Raw genomic sequence first — 13,669 nt, 5'->3', positions numbered from 1 at the left:
CCACATGCATGTTCCTCTTTCTTCCTGTTGGGGAGAAAATTGCCCCACTGACTTCTTAGAAAGAACCCAGGGGGAACCTGCCAGCACCCTGCATGCCCTCCTGCCCCTGGGCAGTGCCCTGCAGGCTCAGAGAGGTAGGGGGAGGGCTGAGATGCAGCGACTGTCTCCTGAGCTTTTCCTGCTCCCTGGCACTCCAGAGAGAAGCCAAGCCCCCACCTACTCGTCCAGTGGCGGGGAGTGATAAGTCGTGGTTCTTGTCCCCTGGAGCGGAGAGTTGTGGGCAGCTGGGGCCCGGGGGGAGGTGTCCACGGCCCTGATCCTGGTCCCACCTGGGTCTGGGTTGGGACTCTCGACTCCAACCTCCCCTGCTCCCAGGGTTAGTCTCGGGGCCCGGGGTGCAGCCACCCTCACCCCACTGTGCAGATAGGAAAACGGGGCTGGTCATGGCCCGGACACGATGCCCTCTGTGTCTGTGGCTCAGGGGGACCAGAAGGAACCACAAAGCACCCCCGTGGTCTCATATTTGAATTGGCTGCCAAGGACCCTATGGGGTGGGGAACTCTGTGTTCTGTGCTCTTGCCTCACTGTGCATGGTGTGGGGGCTGCAGTGAGGGAACTCAGTGTACAGTGCTCTTCCCTCACATGCCTGGTGCGGGGGCTGCAGTGAGGGGACTCTGCGTACAGTGCTCTTCCCTCACATGCCTGGTGCGGGGGCTGCAGTGAGGGGACTCTGCGTACAGTGCTCTTCCCTCACCATGCCTGGTGTGGGGGCTGCAGTGAGGGGACTCTGCGTACAGTGCTCTTCCCTCACCATGCCTGGTGGGGGGGCTACAGTGAGGGGACTCTGCGTACAGTGCTCTTCCCTCACCATGCCTGGTGTGGGGGCTGCAGAGGGGACTCCGTACAGTGCTCTTCCCTTTGTGCCTCGTGTGGGCTGCACTGAGGGTCAGCCCCCGCCACGGCTGCTCACAGCAGACAGTCAAGTGCTCTGCCACCTTGAAACTGGACAGGTGGATGCAGAAGGGCCCTGGCCATGGTGCGCGCATGTGTGTACGTATGTGCTTGTGTGAGTATAGCTGTGTGCTTGTTCATGTTTACTCAAGTACACGTATGTGCACTTGTATGCATGTGCATAAGCATATGCATGGTTTTGTACGACCCAGTATGTCCATGTGTACATGTTTGGGTAGTTTCTGTATGTGATCTATGTGCATACATGGCGTGCGAGCAGGTGCATGCATGTGTGCATGATTGTGTATGCATGTACATGACAGATGTGTCCTTGTGTGTGTGCACTCTTCTGAGGGTGGCAGAGGCTGAGGCTGAGCGACTCCTGGAGGCCAGGCAGCAGGTGGCAGAGCGGTGGGGGCGGAGGGGGCAGCCGCAGGTGTGGCGCCACTTTCCACACAGCCACGCTTGGCCTCCCCGGCCCTCCACCGGCTGCCGCCAGCACTGTGCGATTTCACTTCTGTCTTTCACTTTTCCTGCTGCCCAGAAGCGGGTTGGTGTGACCCACTGTGGGGAGGGCTGAAGACCAGGGCACATGGGGAGAGGGGGGACCCCGCCCTGCCTGCTGGGAGGCCGAGGCCAGTGTCCAGGGACTGGGGGGGTGTCAGGTGCGTGAACCCGGTGCTGGTCCCTCCAGATTGCAGGGCAGCTGCTGCGCCCCAGGGCCTGGAGGCGGTGAGAGGGTCTTTGCCCGGGGAGGGAGCAAGCAGAGCCGGCCCGGACAGGGTGGCCTGCGGCCCATCTCAACACTGGGCCTGGCAGCCGCCGAGGAGCATGGAGCCTGTGGCTTCCCCTGGGAACAAGAGGGGCTGGTCGGGGCTTATATAGAGGCTCCCAAAATATCTGACCGCCGATAGGCCGAGGCAGTAAGGGCGCGGCTGACCATGCAGGCTTCCTGGCCTGCCAAGATGTTTCCTGCCGATAGCCAGGCCAGCGGCCTTATCTGTGACCCTGGGGCCGGCTGGAGGGCGGCCTCCATGCAGGGGACATGCTGTCCCCGGCCGGGCAGGGGCTGCAGGGACCTGGGAAGGGGTCATAGGGGCGCCCATGACAGGGGGTTCCACTCTCCTGAAAGCCCCCAGGGGAGCATGGGCTCAAGGCTGGGTGCCTCTGGCACACCCCCCCCCAGTGATTCCTCAGTGCCACACAGTACCCCGGTATCTGAGTCAGGGGTAGACATTTGTTCTAGCCGGCCTGCAGCTCGGCTGGGAGAGGACCCCGAGTGTGTCACCAGGAGATGAGGGGCATCACAGCTGGGACTCAGCAGACATGTAGGAGCTCCGCGGCCTGCCCCTAGGAGGAAGTCCCCTATGCGGGCTCCATGGGACTTCTCAGCCTCCACCTGGACCCAAGTTTCCGAGAGGGGCAAGGGCCTTGGGCCTGGGGGTTTCAGGCCTGGGGGCGGGGGGGCAGCATCCAGTGTCCGCTGGAGCACACAAAGCAGCAGTGCCCGTCGGTTCCAGGAAAACCTTAGAAGCAGATCTTGGGAATGCAGCACGGTGGGGCGGAATTGGACTGAACGTGTTCACTGCCCCCCAGTCTCTCCACACGGTCTCCCGAGGGCCCCTGCCTGCTGTCCCTAATGGCCACTGGTATCACCTTGTCCCTTCCTGTCTGCTGAGAGGGGAAGGACTGAAGGTGGGCTCCAGGGACCAGGAGCTGCGGGTTCTAGGGGTGCCGTACCCCCCAGGTGATTATATGCAGCAGATAGGAAGTGAGGGGCCCATGCCTGGTGGGGGAGGGGGTGGTGGTGGGGACTTGATTTAATCTGTGTCCTGGAGCAGGTTTCAGGGGCCCCAGGGTCAGGGACCGTGTCTGGCACAGGAGAGTCCTCTCTGCCCTCGGCCAGGGGTACCCAGCACCCACCTGAGACCAGTGTGGGGGAGTCAGAGGCGGCATGGAGGGGCCTGGAGTTCGGTCCTGAGGTGGCAGCGGCCGCCTCCACTGGCCCACAGCCTGTTTCTGGCCCTCGCGCGCCCCCTGCTGGCCATGCCAGGCAGCACCACCTGCCAGAGCTGCCGATAGACTAGGGACCCTAGAAGCTTCTAGGGCTTCTAGGAGGGGACATGGATCGTTGGGGTCAGCGACCCTGGCCGCAGTTGTCGTTATGCGCCCGGACTCTGCCAGCACTTCTCTGATGCAACCCTACGTAGTAGCTCTCGAGAGCTGCCCACCCTCCACCTGCAGCGTCTCCGCGGGCCTGATGCCGAGGTCCACCCTGGGGCTCTCCTGGTACCAGACCCTCCTGCCCACCTGTCCCTTCCTGGCTTGGGGTATTTCCTGGGAGGGGCTGTGGGTACACCTGAATTAAGGACGGGGCACTGTGACCCCAGGACTGCCTTGGTGTGGCAGCTCCAGGGGGGGGCACTGCATGGGCACCATCTGCGCTTGGCCACAGTGGGTGCATGTTCACAGTCGGGTCAGGGGGGCTAGCAGGCAGGGATGAATGGGGTGGTTGTTGGGGGGGGGTTCAGCAACCACGAGGGGGTCCCAGTGGCGCAGGCAGGAGGCAGCCATGGTCAGGATGGGTTTAATGAATGTGGCAACAACACAGTCTCGGGGCTTGGCCACCCCGCGGCCCGCAGGCGGGACCCACCCACAGGGCAAACACTGATGTGGCAGGACGGGTTGGGCCGTGGGTGCCCCCTAAGTGCTTCCGGGCAGGCCTGGGCAGTGCTGGGCAGGCCAAGTGGGGGCACGCCTCCAGCCAGGCTGCACTGCCAGCCCCTGGCCAACTGGGGGCACAGGCCAAGGGGAGGCGGGAGGCGGCCGGTGAGCGGGTGGGTAGGGCAGGAGCGGCCCCTCCTCTGACCGGCTCTGCAGCGCTTCCTCCGAAGCTCCCTGAAGGCCCCTCACTGGGTCCGGAGCTGGTAGTCTGCAGGGCAGAGGGGAGGTGAGCACCCCACAGACTCTGCCCGCTGCCTCCGCCCGCCCACCCACCCGTCCATCCGTCCCTGCCGCACACCTCCATTCTGGGTGATATAGCGCACCCAGGGCAGCGCCTGGTAGCCGCTCTTCTCAATGATCTTCAGGTACCGCACCTAGGGGCACAGCACAGGCCTCAGCGCTGCTGGACAAGGCCCTGGATGGTGTCCACCGCGTGGGGGCTGGTGGGGGAACGCACCTGGATGCCCGAGGTGGTGAAGTAGGGGATCTCGAACTTGACGCTGATGGGTGGCTTGCCCTCCTTGTCCTCCGCCTCCACGCTGGGCAGGCCGAAGTGCGCCCGCATCAGGTACTCCTTGCCACCCTGCAGGTACCACGGCTCAGGTGGGGCGGGGGCTCAGGGCATGGCGGGGGGAGGAAGGCCACTGACAGGGGCACGTGGCTCACCGGGAAGGACTTGATGGACCACACGATCTCGCTGTTCTCGGGGACCCACTTGACGCTGCCCACCGTGGTCTTGAACTTGGGCGAGTCGGCGTCGTTGGGCACAGGGATGTGGATCTCCACGTTGTTGGCCGTGGAGCGACGCTTAAATTGGCTCTTGGCCTGAGTGCCACGCAAGTTCGATTGGGGACAGGGGCAAGGGTGGGACCCGGGATTCCCGCCAACCAGATTCCCCCCACACTCCTGAACACCCGCCCTTGGCGCAAGAGGGATCTCTGGTGACCGAGTGCCAAGGGCCGGCAGAGCCCGGAGCCTGTCTGCCACACCCCAGCACCTCCGCCAGAGCGCACCTGGACCATAAGCCACCCTGCGTGGGGACCACCTGGGCCCCCGTGCATGTGGGGCACACCTTAATCATGTACTCGATGCGGCTGTGAGAGTGTTTTTCGATCACAGACTCAATCCAGATCAGAGGCTTCACCTGCATGGGACGCTCGTGGTCAGCCCAGCTGACTCTGGCCCCACCCTACCCGCCCCGCCCACCCGATAAGCCCTCTGCCAGGCCCCACCCCTCGGCCCAGCCGCATCCCATTTCCACCCCCCACACACACCAATCAGGTTCCTCCAGCCCCACCCGCACGGGGTCCCTTCAGGCCGAGTCTCAGGATCTCGGGGAACGCACGTGTGTGTTGAGGCGGTAGGACATGAGCTCGAACTCGCCGTCGGGGGGGATGAAGGAGATGGTACGGTCATTCTCGAAGCGCGATAGCCGCACGCACTGGTGGAACTTGACGTCCTCCAGCTCCACGGACTTGCTCTTGCCGCCTGGGGGCGGGGCGGGCAGGCGGGGATTCACGGACGGGCCCCGCCCCAGGCCCCGCCCCCAGGCCAGGCCCGCGGTACTCACGGCCAGTGTTGTCGAATAGCACCTTGTCGTTGAGGCCCAGGCGCAGCTCGGGCATGCCCGACAGGAACACGCGCATCTTGATGGAGCCCACGATCTCGCTGCGCAGCACGTTGCCGTTGGCACTCACCTGTTGGGGGGGGGAGTCCTGACGATGCTGCGCCCAACCGGCCTTCCCCACCTCCCATGCAGCCTGGGGCCATTTGGGGACCTCCCAGGCCTCTCTCCCCCAATCCTGGTCTCTAGAGGCCCCTTGGGCACCAAACTACCTGGGCTGGTGGCCAGCCCACACCTCACGGTGGACTGGGCCCTGGGGACAGTGCAGGGGAAAGCACTGCCCCATCTTCAGAAACAGGACAAGGCCCCAGGTCTTATGTAGAAAACCCACTCCTGCCCCTCCTGGGGTCCATCAGGGGCTCCGCTGGTTGGGACCCCCATTCTGGAAGGCAGTGCTGGGGTCCAGCGCACCGCTGGATGTGGCCCAACCCCCAGCCTAGGTGGTGACGGGGAGGAGCCTCAGAGCCTGTGGAAAGAGGCCAGACTGGAAATGCCCGATTCCATTCCCATGACACCCCAAATGAAGACACTCGAACACGGTGCTAGGAGGTGTGCCACACTGCTGAGGACTGGGCAATAGGTCACAGCTCGAAACAGTTGCCGATGGCAGCAACACAGAACAAGAAAAGGCCAAATCCACAGCAGGAGAGCCCTGGTGTCTACAGCCGCCAGATGGCATGGGGCTCCCGCTGACCCCAGTTCTCTTGGCACTGCGTCCCACTCAGCAACAAGGGCTCCGCCTGGCTCTCCTTGCCCACACCACCCTGACCTGGCCTGGGATGGGGGTTATGACATGTCAGTGTCAGGCTTTGAGGGGCACGTAGCATAGAAAGTACACATGCCTACAACATGCAACAATCACACTAACACGCATGCAGAGCTTGCAGGCAAAGATAGCACAGACAGCACACAGACAGCACACAGACAGATCATATACAGCATACAGACAGCAAAGATAGCACAGACAGCAGACAGCACACAGCACACAGACAGCAGACAGCACAGACAGTGCAGAGACAACACAGATAGTGCACACAGCGCACAGACAGCACACAGACAACAAAGAGAGCACAGACAGCACAGAAAACAGCACACAGCACACAGACAGCACAGATGGCACACAGACAGGGAATAGACAGATCACAGACAGCACACACAGCACAGACAGGGCACACACAGCACACAGCACAGACGGCACACAGATAGCACACAGACAGCAGATAGCACAGACAGTGTACAGACAGCACACAGACAACACAAACAGTGCACACAGCGCACAGACAGCATGCATGCACAGATGGTTCACAGACAGCACAGAGAGCAGACACAGCACAGACAGTGCACAGACAGCACACACAGCACACAGACAACAGACAGCACACAGCACACAGACAGCACATAGACAGCACAGACGGCACACAGCAGAGAGCACAGACAGTGCACAGACAGCACAGAGACAACACAGACAGTTCACACAGCGCACAGACAGCACATAGACAGCACACAGACAACACACAGTATACAGACAGCATGCATGCACAGATAGTGCACAGACAGCACTAACGGCAAAGAGACAGCACAGAGGGCACACAGCACACAGACAGCACAGACGGCACACAGATGGCACACAGATGGCACTGACAGCGCAAACAGCACACAGACACACAGACAGCACAGACAGGGCACAGACAGCACACAGTACACAGACAGCATGCATGCACAGATGGCACACAGACAGCACACAGCATGCATGCACAGATAGCACACAGAAGCACGCAGGGCACAGGCCTACCAGGAGGTTGACAGACTCGATCACATCCAGGAACACCTCATTCTTCCGGTACTTGATACCCTCTGACCGCCAGGACACAGCGTTGGTGACGGTGGCGGGGGGCCGCGGTGCCCCAGTTTCCAGCTTGTGTCCCTCCTGAGTGATGTACCTGTGGGCAGATGCACCTGTGCTGGTGAGGAGTCCACCCTTGTCTTTCTGTGGCGCACTCACTGGGCAGACTCCATTTGGGGATACTGGCCTTTGATGGGGGGAGGGGCAACAAGGGAGCAGATGGGGACAGGTCAGCTAAGGGCCAGGGGGCCCCACCGCAGGCAGTCAGTGGACTGGGGGTCTGAAAGGGTCTCAGTCTGTCTATTTCCCCCCCCTCCCGCCTGTCCCTCCAGCCCCCTCACGCACTCCTGCAGAATCTTGCTGTCCGTGGTCTGGGGGTAGCCGAAGTCCATCAGCTCATCCAGCAGCTCATAGATGATGACGAAGTTGTCCCGGATGCTCTCCTCCTCCAGCTCTTTGAAGTACTCGGAGAACACCTGACCAGGTGGGGTGGGCAGCAGGTGAGGCGCTCCCTGTGCCGCCCTGGGCTCTCTGGGTGGGAGAGGGCTGGGGCGCTGCGGGAACCCACCTGGACCACCTTGTAGAGAAAGGAGAAGACCAGGGAGACGCACGCATTCTTCTTCGACGTGGCGACCACTGCAGCCAGTTAAGGGGCCTGCTGGCCTGGGACCTGCACCGCACCCACGGGGCTGCAGGGCTGTCCACCCCACTGCCGGGGCCAGACATGGCCATCACACGGACAGAGCCTAGCGCCCAGTTCCCAGCTGCACCTGGCCTATAACATACAATGACCATGTGGCCAGGACATGCAGTGACTATGGAACATGGAGCGGGACATGAGATGACTGTGGGGACAGACACCAGACCCAGAGAGCAGTGATCACCTAGCCTGTCCCAGAACACACAGAGACCACATGGTCTCTGTGCAGTGACTATGAGCACATAGATCAGACCTAGGCCATGCAGTGACCACGTGGACCTTGGACACGCAGCGACTATGTGAAATGGCCCAGGACACTGAAAAGGCAGCCGTGGTACCCGCCACCCCAGTGCCTGGTGGATACGATACAGGTTGTTATGTTTAATCCACATGAAGCGGACGCCGCCGTGGGCCAGGATGGGGGAGAGCACCCCTTCCTCCTCCTTCTCCATCAGGATGGGCATGAAGTGCTCCACCTCGGACATGTCCACATCGCCGCGGTAGTTCCGGCAGATGAGCACCTGCAGGACAAGCTGGAGGCTGGCACCACACGGCCTGTGCCACTGCAGAACCCGGGGCCCTTAGCCCTCTATGCAGGTGCTCAGAGCCACTCCTGTGCCCGGACACTGGGCACCCCCCAGGGCAAAGCCGCAGCCCTGCTGGGACCCCGGGAGAGCCGGGGATGCATCCCCTGACAAGGGGCTTTGGGACCATGGCAGGGTCCCCAGGGAGCAGAAAGGGAGACTGTGGGGAAGGACAGAGACGCGGCCCTGGGTGGGCGTGTGCAGGCCTGCGGGTAGGTGTCGCGGCTAGGGCCCTTCCCGCGGGGGGCGGGGTGCCTGTGGGACCAGGGCTCATCACCCAGGGTCCCCGGAGGAGCCGCCGAAGGGCGTCGAGACCGGGACAGGCCGGGCGGGCGCGTGGGTGCTGCCGGCGCCGTCCTGGCCTCGCAGGCTGTGGATTCTGGCTGACACCCAGGGCAGCGCCCACTCGCGGGCGGGCACCGTGGGAAGTGGGGGGCTGGCAGGGCCCCCGGCCGTCTCTGCAACTGCTGGGCGGACGGGACCCCTCAGCGCCACCCAGGCTCCGGGCCGGGGACCCCTGAGTGCAAACCCCCGCCAGGCTGCGGGCAGCGGCGGGGGGCGACGCTGCGTGAGGGGCCCCCGCGGGTGTCCCCGAGCCGCCAGCTGCTGCCGGACACCGCGGGCCCTGCGACGGGGAGACGCCTCACCTTGCCCTTCAGGTCCAGCACGTAGACGGCGCTGGCGGACATGGCGGCGGCCCAGCGCGGCGGCACGGCGGGGACTCCCGGGCGTTGGGCAAGGCCGGGCGCGCCCCGCGACGGCTCGCGGCCACTTCCGCCCGGGCAGCAGCGCACGGACCGTTATGTCCGGCCTGGGAGGCACTGCCGGGAGTGCGCAGGCGCGGGCGGGGAGTGCGCAGGCGCAGAGCCGCCGGACGCGCGCGCCCCGGAAGTGGCGGCGAGAGGGGCGGGGCCGGGCGAACTGGCCCCTCCCCCGGGCTCCGGGGAGTAAAGATGCCTGCGGCCCGTGCCACTCGCTGTCGCTGTCGGGGTGGAGTGTTTGCTCATTAGCTGACCCAGCCGCTAGGCAGCAAAACCTTATCAGTAGTCCCTGCCCCTCACTGCCTGGACCGCCCGCATTCCTGGGGAAGGAGCGAGTGCCTGCGACGATGCTCCACGTAGTGTGCCCTCTCCTACCCAGGCAACTGGCTTGCCCATTCCGTGTTCGGACCCAGTGAACACCCACCTCCTTCCCGGGTCTCCAGCTTCCCATCTCCTTTTCTACCTCTCTGGAATTTAGGGTTTGCAACGTTTTCACCTGCCCGGGCTATGGCAGAGAGGCGTGAGTGCAGACATAGGGACCGGTTCTCCAGGGTGGCTTGAACTCCCACTCAAGGCTGCCTGAAACAGCTCTCGGAAAACCTTTGATGGGACTGGGTTAACAGCTCACTGGGCTGCCAAGGCCTCACACCCAGGAGGCCCAGCCCAGGCTCAGGCACCATCCAGGGGAACCTAGAACACTGAGGCCAAGTACTGCTTCAAGTTCCTGCATTCCTTGGCAGTGGAGGGGAGGTGCCACTGCATGGCTCATGCTGAATAATGACGCTTACGCAGGCTCCCTGATGCTCGCTTTATTCCACATCCGACCTGCTCCTTTCTCCCGCCCTTATCGTGCTGCTCTCTGCCTGGGGGACAGGCAGCTGCAGCACCTGCACCGTCCCCTGTGCGGCTCCTGGCTCCGGGTCACATCCTGCGCCCCCAAGTGTCTTTGGCCAGGAAGCCCCCAGCCCGTGCTGGTTCCTGCAGAACAAACTTGTCTATCCTACAACTTGCTGTCTCCGCGATGGGGACAGCAGGACCCTGGCTTCAGGAGACATGCCCCTCCCGCTGTCACCATCACCCAGGGGCCAGATGGCCCAACAGGTCCAGGGCAGAGAGTCTGGCCTCTTGCACATCCCTTCACACTGATACCCCCACGGCCGAGACTTGAGAGTGAGGTGGCTGCTTTAATCATCTTCCAGAAGGGTCAAAGGGCAGCCAGCGCAGGGCACCTGGGCATCCCGGCCACAATATAGTGGGCTACTTGGTCCAGCTGACTTTGGGAATGTCATAGTGCTCGGTCAGTGTGTCCAGGTGCCGGTTGAAGTCCTGGGAGGGGAGAAGACATGGCTGTCAACACCGTCAGTTCCCTTCACCCTTACACACGCAAGCACGCACGAAACGCATGCAGGCAGGCACGGCACTCACCTCCACTCTCTGTTTGTGAGTCTTGGAAGCTTTCTTCAGGATCCTCTCCATTTGCTGTGGGGAGAGGAAAGTGGGGTTTGAGGTCCAGGGCCGCTCCACCAGCTCCATATGGTGGCGTGTACGGGGGTGGGGGTAGGGCGGGGGCCACCAGGCAGCTTTGGGTGGGTCAGACAGACCCTGAGCACTGGTTGCTCCTGACCAGCCCAGACCCAGTGGCCGGTCAGCAGGCACTCGGCAGCCAATTGTGGCTGACCGTGTGGGTGCTTGAACCCCTGAGCCCAGCAGAGAGCAGAGCCGGGGTGGCCAGCACTGCCTTTGGTGACATCCTGACCACCTGCCCAAGTGCTCAGCCGGGCTCCCCGGCCCCAGTACCATGGTGGCCAGCTAGGAAAGGCCTGGAGACACCTGAAAAAGATCAGCCCAGCCTGGGAACTGCCTTCGAGCCCCACCCCCGGCCCCACCCCAGGACCTGAGGGAAGAGAAAGGCGGCTCCAGCCCCTGCAGACAAGCTGCTCATTCACACCCAAACACGGCCAAAGATACTGTGTCCCCGTTTTTCCGTGGTGCCCACTGCCTGTTTGTTGGGGTGAGCGCCAGTGGACTGTGTCACGGGGCTAGAGTGAGGATTCTCTGCTGGGCAGTGGCCAACGCGGGTCACCAGCTCCCGAAATGTTGCCGCAGCTGTGACCTAGGGCAGCTCGGGGCCGGCAGGGCGTCCGGGACAGTGCTGGCCTCCAGCCTCGAGGGGGACCCGGGGCGCGGGTCCACCGCCGGCCCCTCTCCCGCTCCCTGGCCTGCCCCCCGACCCCGACGCTCACCCGCTTCTCCTGCATCTTCTCGAAGGCTGCCTGCGCCGGGGTCCGCTTGTCCAGGCCGCGCCGCTTCTCCTCCTCGCTCTTTTTGCTCGTACCCATCGCTTCCAGCAGCTTCTCCTTGTCCTTCTCTTTCTTTTTCTTCTTCCTGGGAGGGAGGAGACCGGTTGGGGTCAGCGGGCAGCGGCCCCCGAGGCCTGCGGGGCCGCGCGCAGCACTCACCGCTTGGTCACGCCCAGCTCCGCGACGCCTTTCAGCTTCAGCGGCCCTTTCTGGACCTGCTCGTAGGCCGCCGCCATGGCTGCGTCGCCGCCGCCGCCGCGAATCTGCCACACTTCCGGCAGAGGAGGCTGAATCTTTCTCCCGGGCGTCCCCCTCCCTTAGCTCGGATTGGCTGAGCTTTGATGGCGCATGCGCTCCAGCACCAGGCAATGCCGTGCTTCCGGAAATGGGCGGGGCCTAGGCGCAGGCGCGTTGCGTTCCCTGCTCCGGTCTCCCGCCACACTTCCGGCCCGGGTTTGGCCCTTGGTGACCCTCTAAGCGCTTCCTGGTGCCCCCAAACTCCTCTTTCTTCCCATAGCTCCACTTTTGGAGCTTTCTTTTGTTGTGTTGTTTGTGTTTTGCTTTGGGCCATAGCCAGCCGCGCTTAGCACTCAGGGATCGTATCTAGCAGGGTTCACTGCTATGTGGTGCCGGAGGGGCGAGAAGTCTCAGGCTGAGGAGGAGGCCTGAGGCTCAGGCTCTCGGGCTCGGGCTCGGGCTCGGGCTCAGGCTTCAGAGGGCAGAATCAGAGGGGAGAGGGGCTCAGGCTTGAGAGAGAGAAGCAGAAGGGGAGTGAAGATGGGAATAAACTACAATTGAGACCGACCAGCCTGGCCCTTGTTTCCTTCCTTTGCATGCCCATCGCCATCGACCACCCCAGGGTGGGGGAAACGGCTTGAGACTATAGAATGAGAGCGGCGGGAGAGATAGAGCGCCGCCGGACCTTTTGAAAACACACACCCCACATTCTATATGGTCCCTTGAGCATCACCCAAAAAAGCCAAAACAAAAAGAACCCAGATCTTCGCCATGCAAGCACACGCCTCCCCACTGTCCTCTCACTTTGGCCCCGTTTTGGCCCTGGCTTTCTTTCATGGCTGCCTTCCAAGTGCTCCATGATACTTACACCCAAGTTTGCACTGATCCTGATCGAGATGGGTGTGCCAGTGCAATTTCCAGTGGCCGCTGTTGCATAGAGGACTCTGGCAGTGAGGTGGGAGAAGGCTGCCACACCGACCGTGTCCAGGAGAACCTGCAGAGAGGGCAGCAAGTGGGCAGCCAGCCAACCTGCAGGCACCTCCATTTGCTCTTCAGTGAATTTCCTGCTCAGCGAGCAGATGTCTGTGGGGTCATCGGCCCTTGGGCCTTGCCCGGGAGTGTTTCCCTGACACTGAGAGACCCTGAGTGCAGGTGTCTCGGGTGGATGACATCAAGCGCTCGTTCACAGGTACCTGAGTCCCGTGATGGCAAGGCCCCCAGTAAAGCAGCGGCAGCCCCTGGCCCTTAGACAGAAGAGCGGAAATAGAGACCCACAGAGTCCTGCTGACTGGTACCACCGGATCTCAATTGTGCAGGTACTTCCCTTGCTTCTGGGGTGATGGCATCACCCCTGTTCCATCCCCCGCACCACCTGGTCCTCCGGGCACTGCTGAGTGCAGCTCTGCCTCCTATCCCTCAGCCCCTCCGGGATGGCCCAGGTGACTCCTGGCGCCAGCATTGCACCTTCTGACACTGAGCCACTGGCCTGGTTGTATTAGTGTTGGCACAAAAGTGGATATTCCTGCACTAGTTTGGAAGATTTGCAGACAGAATCGGAAGGGTCAGAAGTCAGAGTTTATTGTACGGTTCAAGTAGGTGCGTCCAGGACCTCCCCGTGTCCACCTGTTCCCCTGACCTGTGTGTGAAGTTGCTCATCCTGTTCCTCACCGTCTGCCTGCCTCCATGGAGAATGGCCCGTCTCATCCTGCCTCCTTCTCTCTCCAGGATGCTCTCATAGCCTGGGATCTGCAGCTGGAACGGTCACTCTAGGTCTGTGCCCCAGCGGTTCCTGGTCCCCTCTGGCCATGCAGGAGTGTGGGGGAGGTCCCTGCCATCCTGCCATGTGTCTGAGCAGAACCGAGTGGCTGGGGCTCCCTTACCTGCGGCCCCTCCCACCCCAGCCACCCAGTTGCCTTTTATCGCCTTTGCCCGAGTCCTTTCCACT

General features: G+C 62.6%; 3 protein-coding genes across 4 annotated transcripts in view; all 3 read right to left on the bottom strand.

The window, feature by feature from the left end:
• RAB8A (RAB8A, member RAS oncogene family) overlaps positions 1-13,669 on the bottom strand; it is a 127,102-nt gene that overhangs the window by 98,290 nt on the left and 15,143 nt on the right. The gene's annotated exons all lie outside the window — the stretch shown is intronic.
• Positions 3,523-9,266, bottom strand: AP1M1 (adaptor related protein complex 1 subunit mu 1). Its single transcript, XM_056119791.1, has 12 exons — positions 9,074-9,266; positions 8,207-8,363; positions 7,711-7,778; positions 7,488-7,618; positions 7,092-7,239; positions 5,246-5,372; positions 5,021-5,163; positions 4,748-4,819; positions 4,342-4,500; positions 4,133-4,258; positions 3,974-4,049; positions 3,523-3,883 (listed from the first exon to the last, which is right to left on the bottom strand). Exons 1-12 carry the CDS (start codon positions 9,113-9,115, stop codon positions 3,861-3,863), a joined length of 1,272 nt encoding a protein of 423 aa, XP_055975766.1. The 5' UTR covers positions 9,116-9,266; the 3' UTR covers positions 3,523-3,860.
• On the bottom strand, positions 10,354-11,790 carry FAM32A (family with sequence similarity 32 member A). Its single transcript, XM_056119823.1, has 4 exons — positions 11,647-11,790; positions 11,431-11,572; positions 10,613-10,666; positions 10,354-10,513 (listed from the first exon to the last, which is right to left on the bottom strand). Exons 1-4 carry the CDS (start codon positions 11,721-11,723, stop codon positions 10,445-10,447), a joined length of 342 nt encoding a protein of 113 aa, XP_055975798.1. The 5' UTR covers positions 11,724-11,790; the 3' UTR covers positions 10,354-10,444.

Source organism: Sorex fumeus, unplaced genomic scaffold (assembly GCF_029834395.1).
Source record: "Sorex fumeus unplaced genomic scaffold, SorFum_2.1 ptg000041l, whole genome shotgun sequence".
In the NCBI taxonomy this organism is placed as follows: domain Eukaryota; kingdom Metazoa; phylum Chordata; class Mammalia; order Eulipotyphla; family Soricidae; genus Sorex; species Sorex fumeus.
Note: the sequence above shows the minus strand (reverse complement) of the source record. Positions and strands in the feature narration are given on the sequence as shown.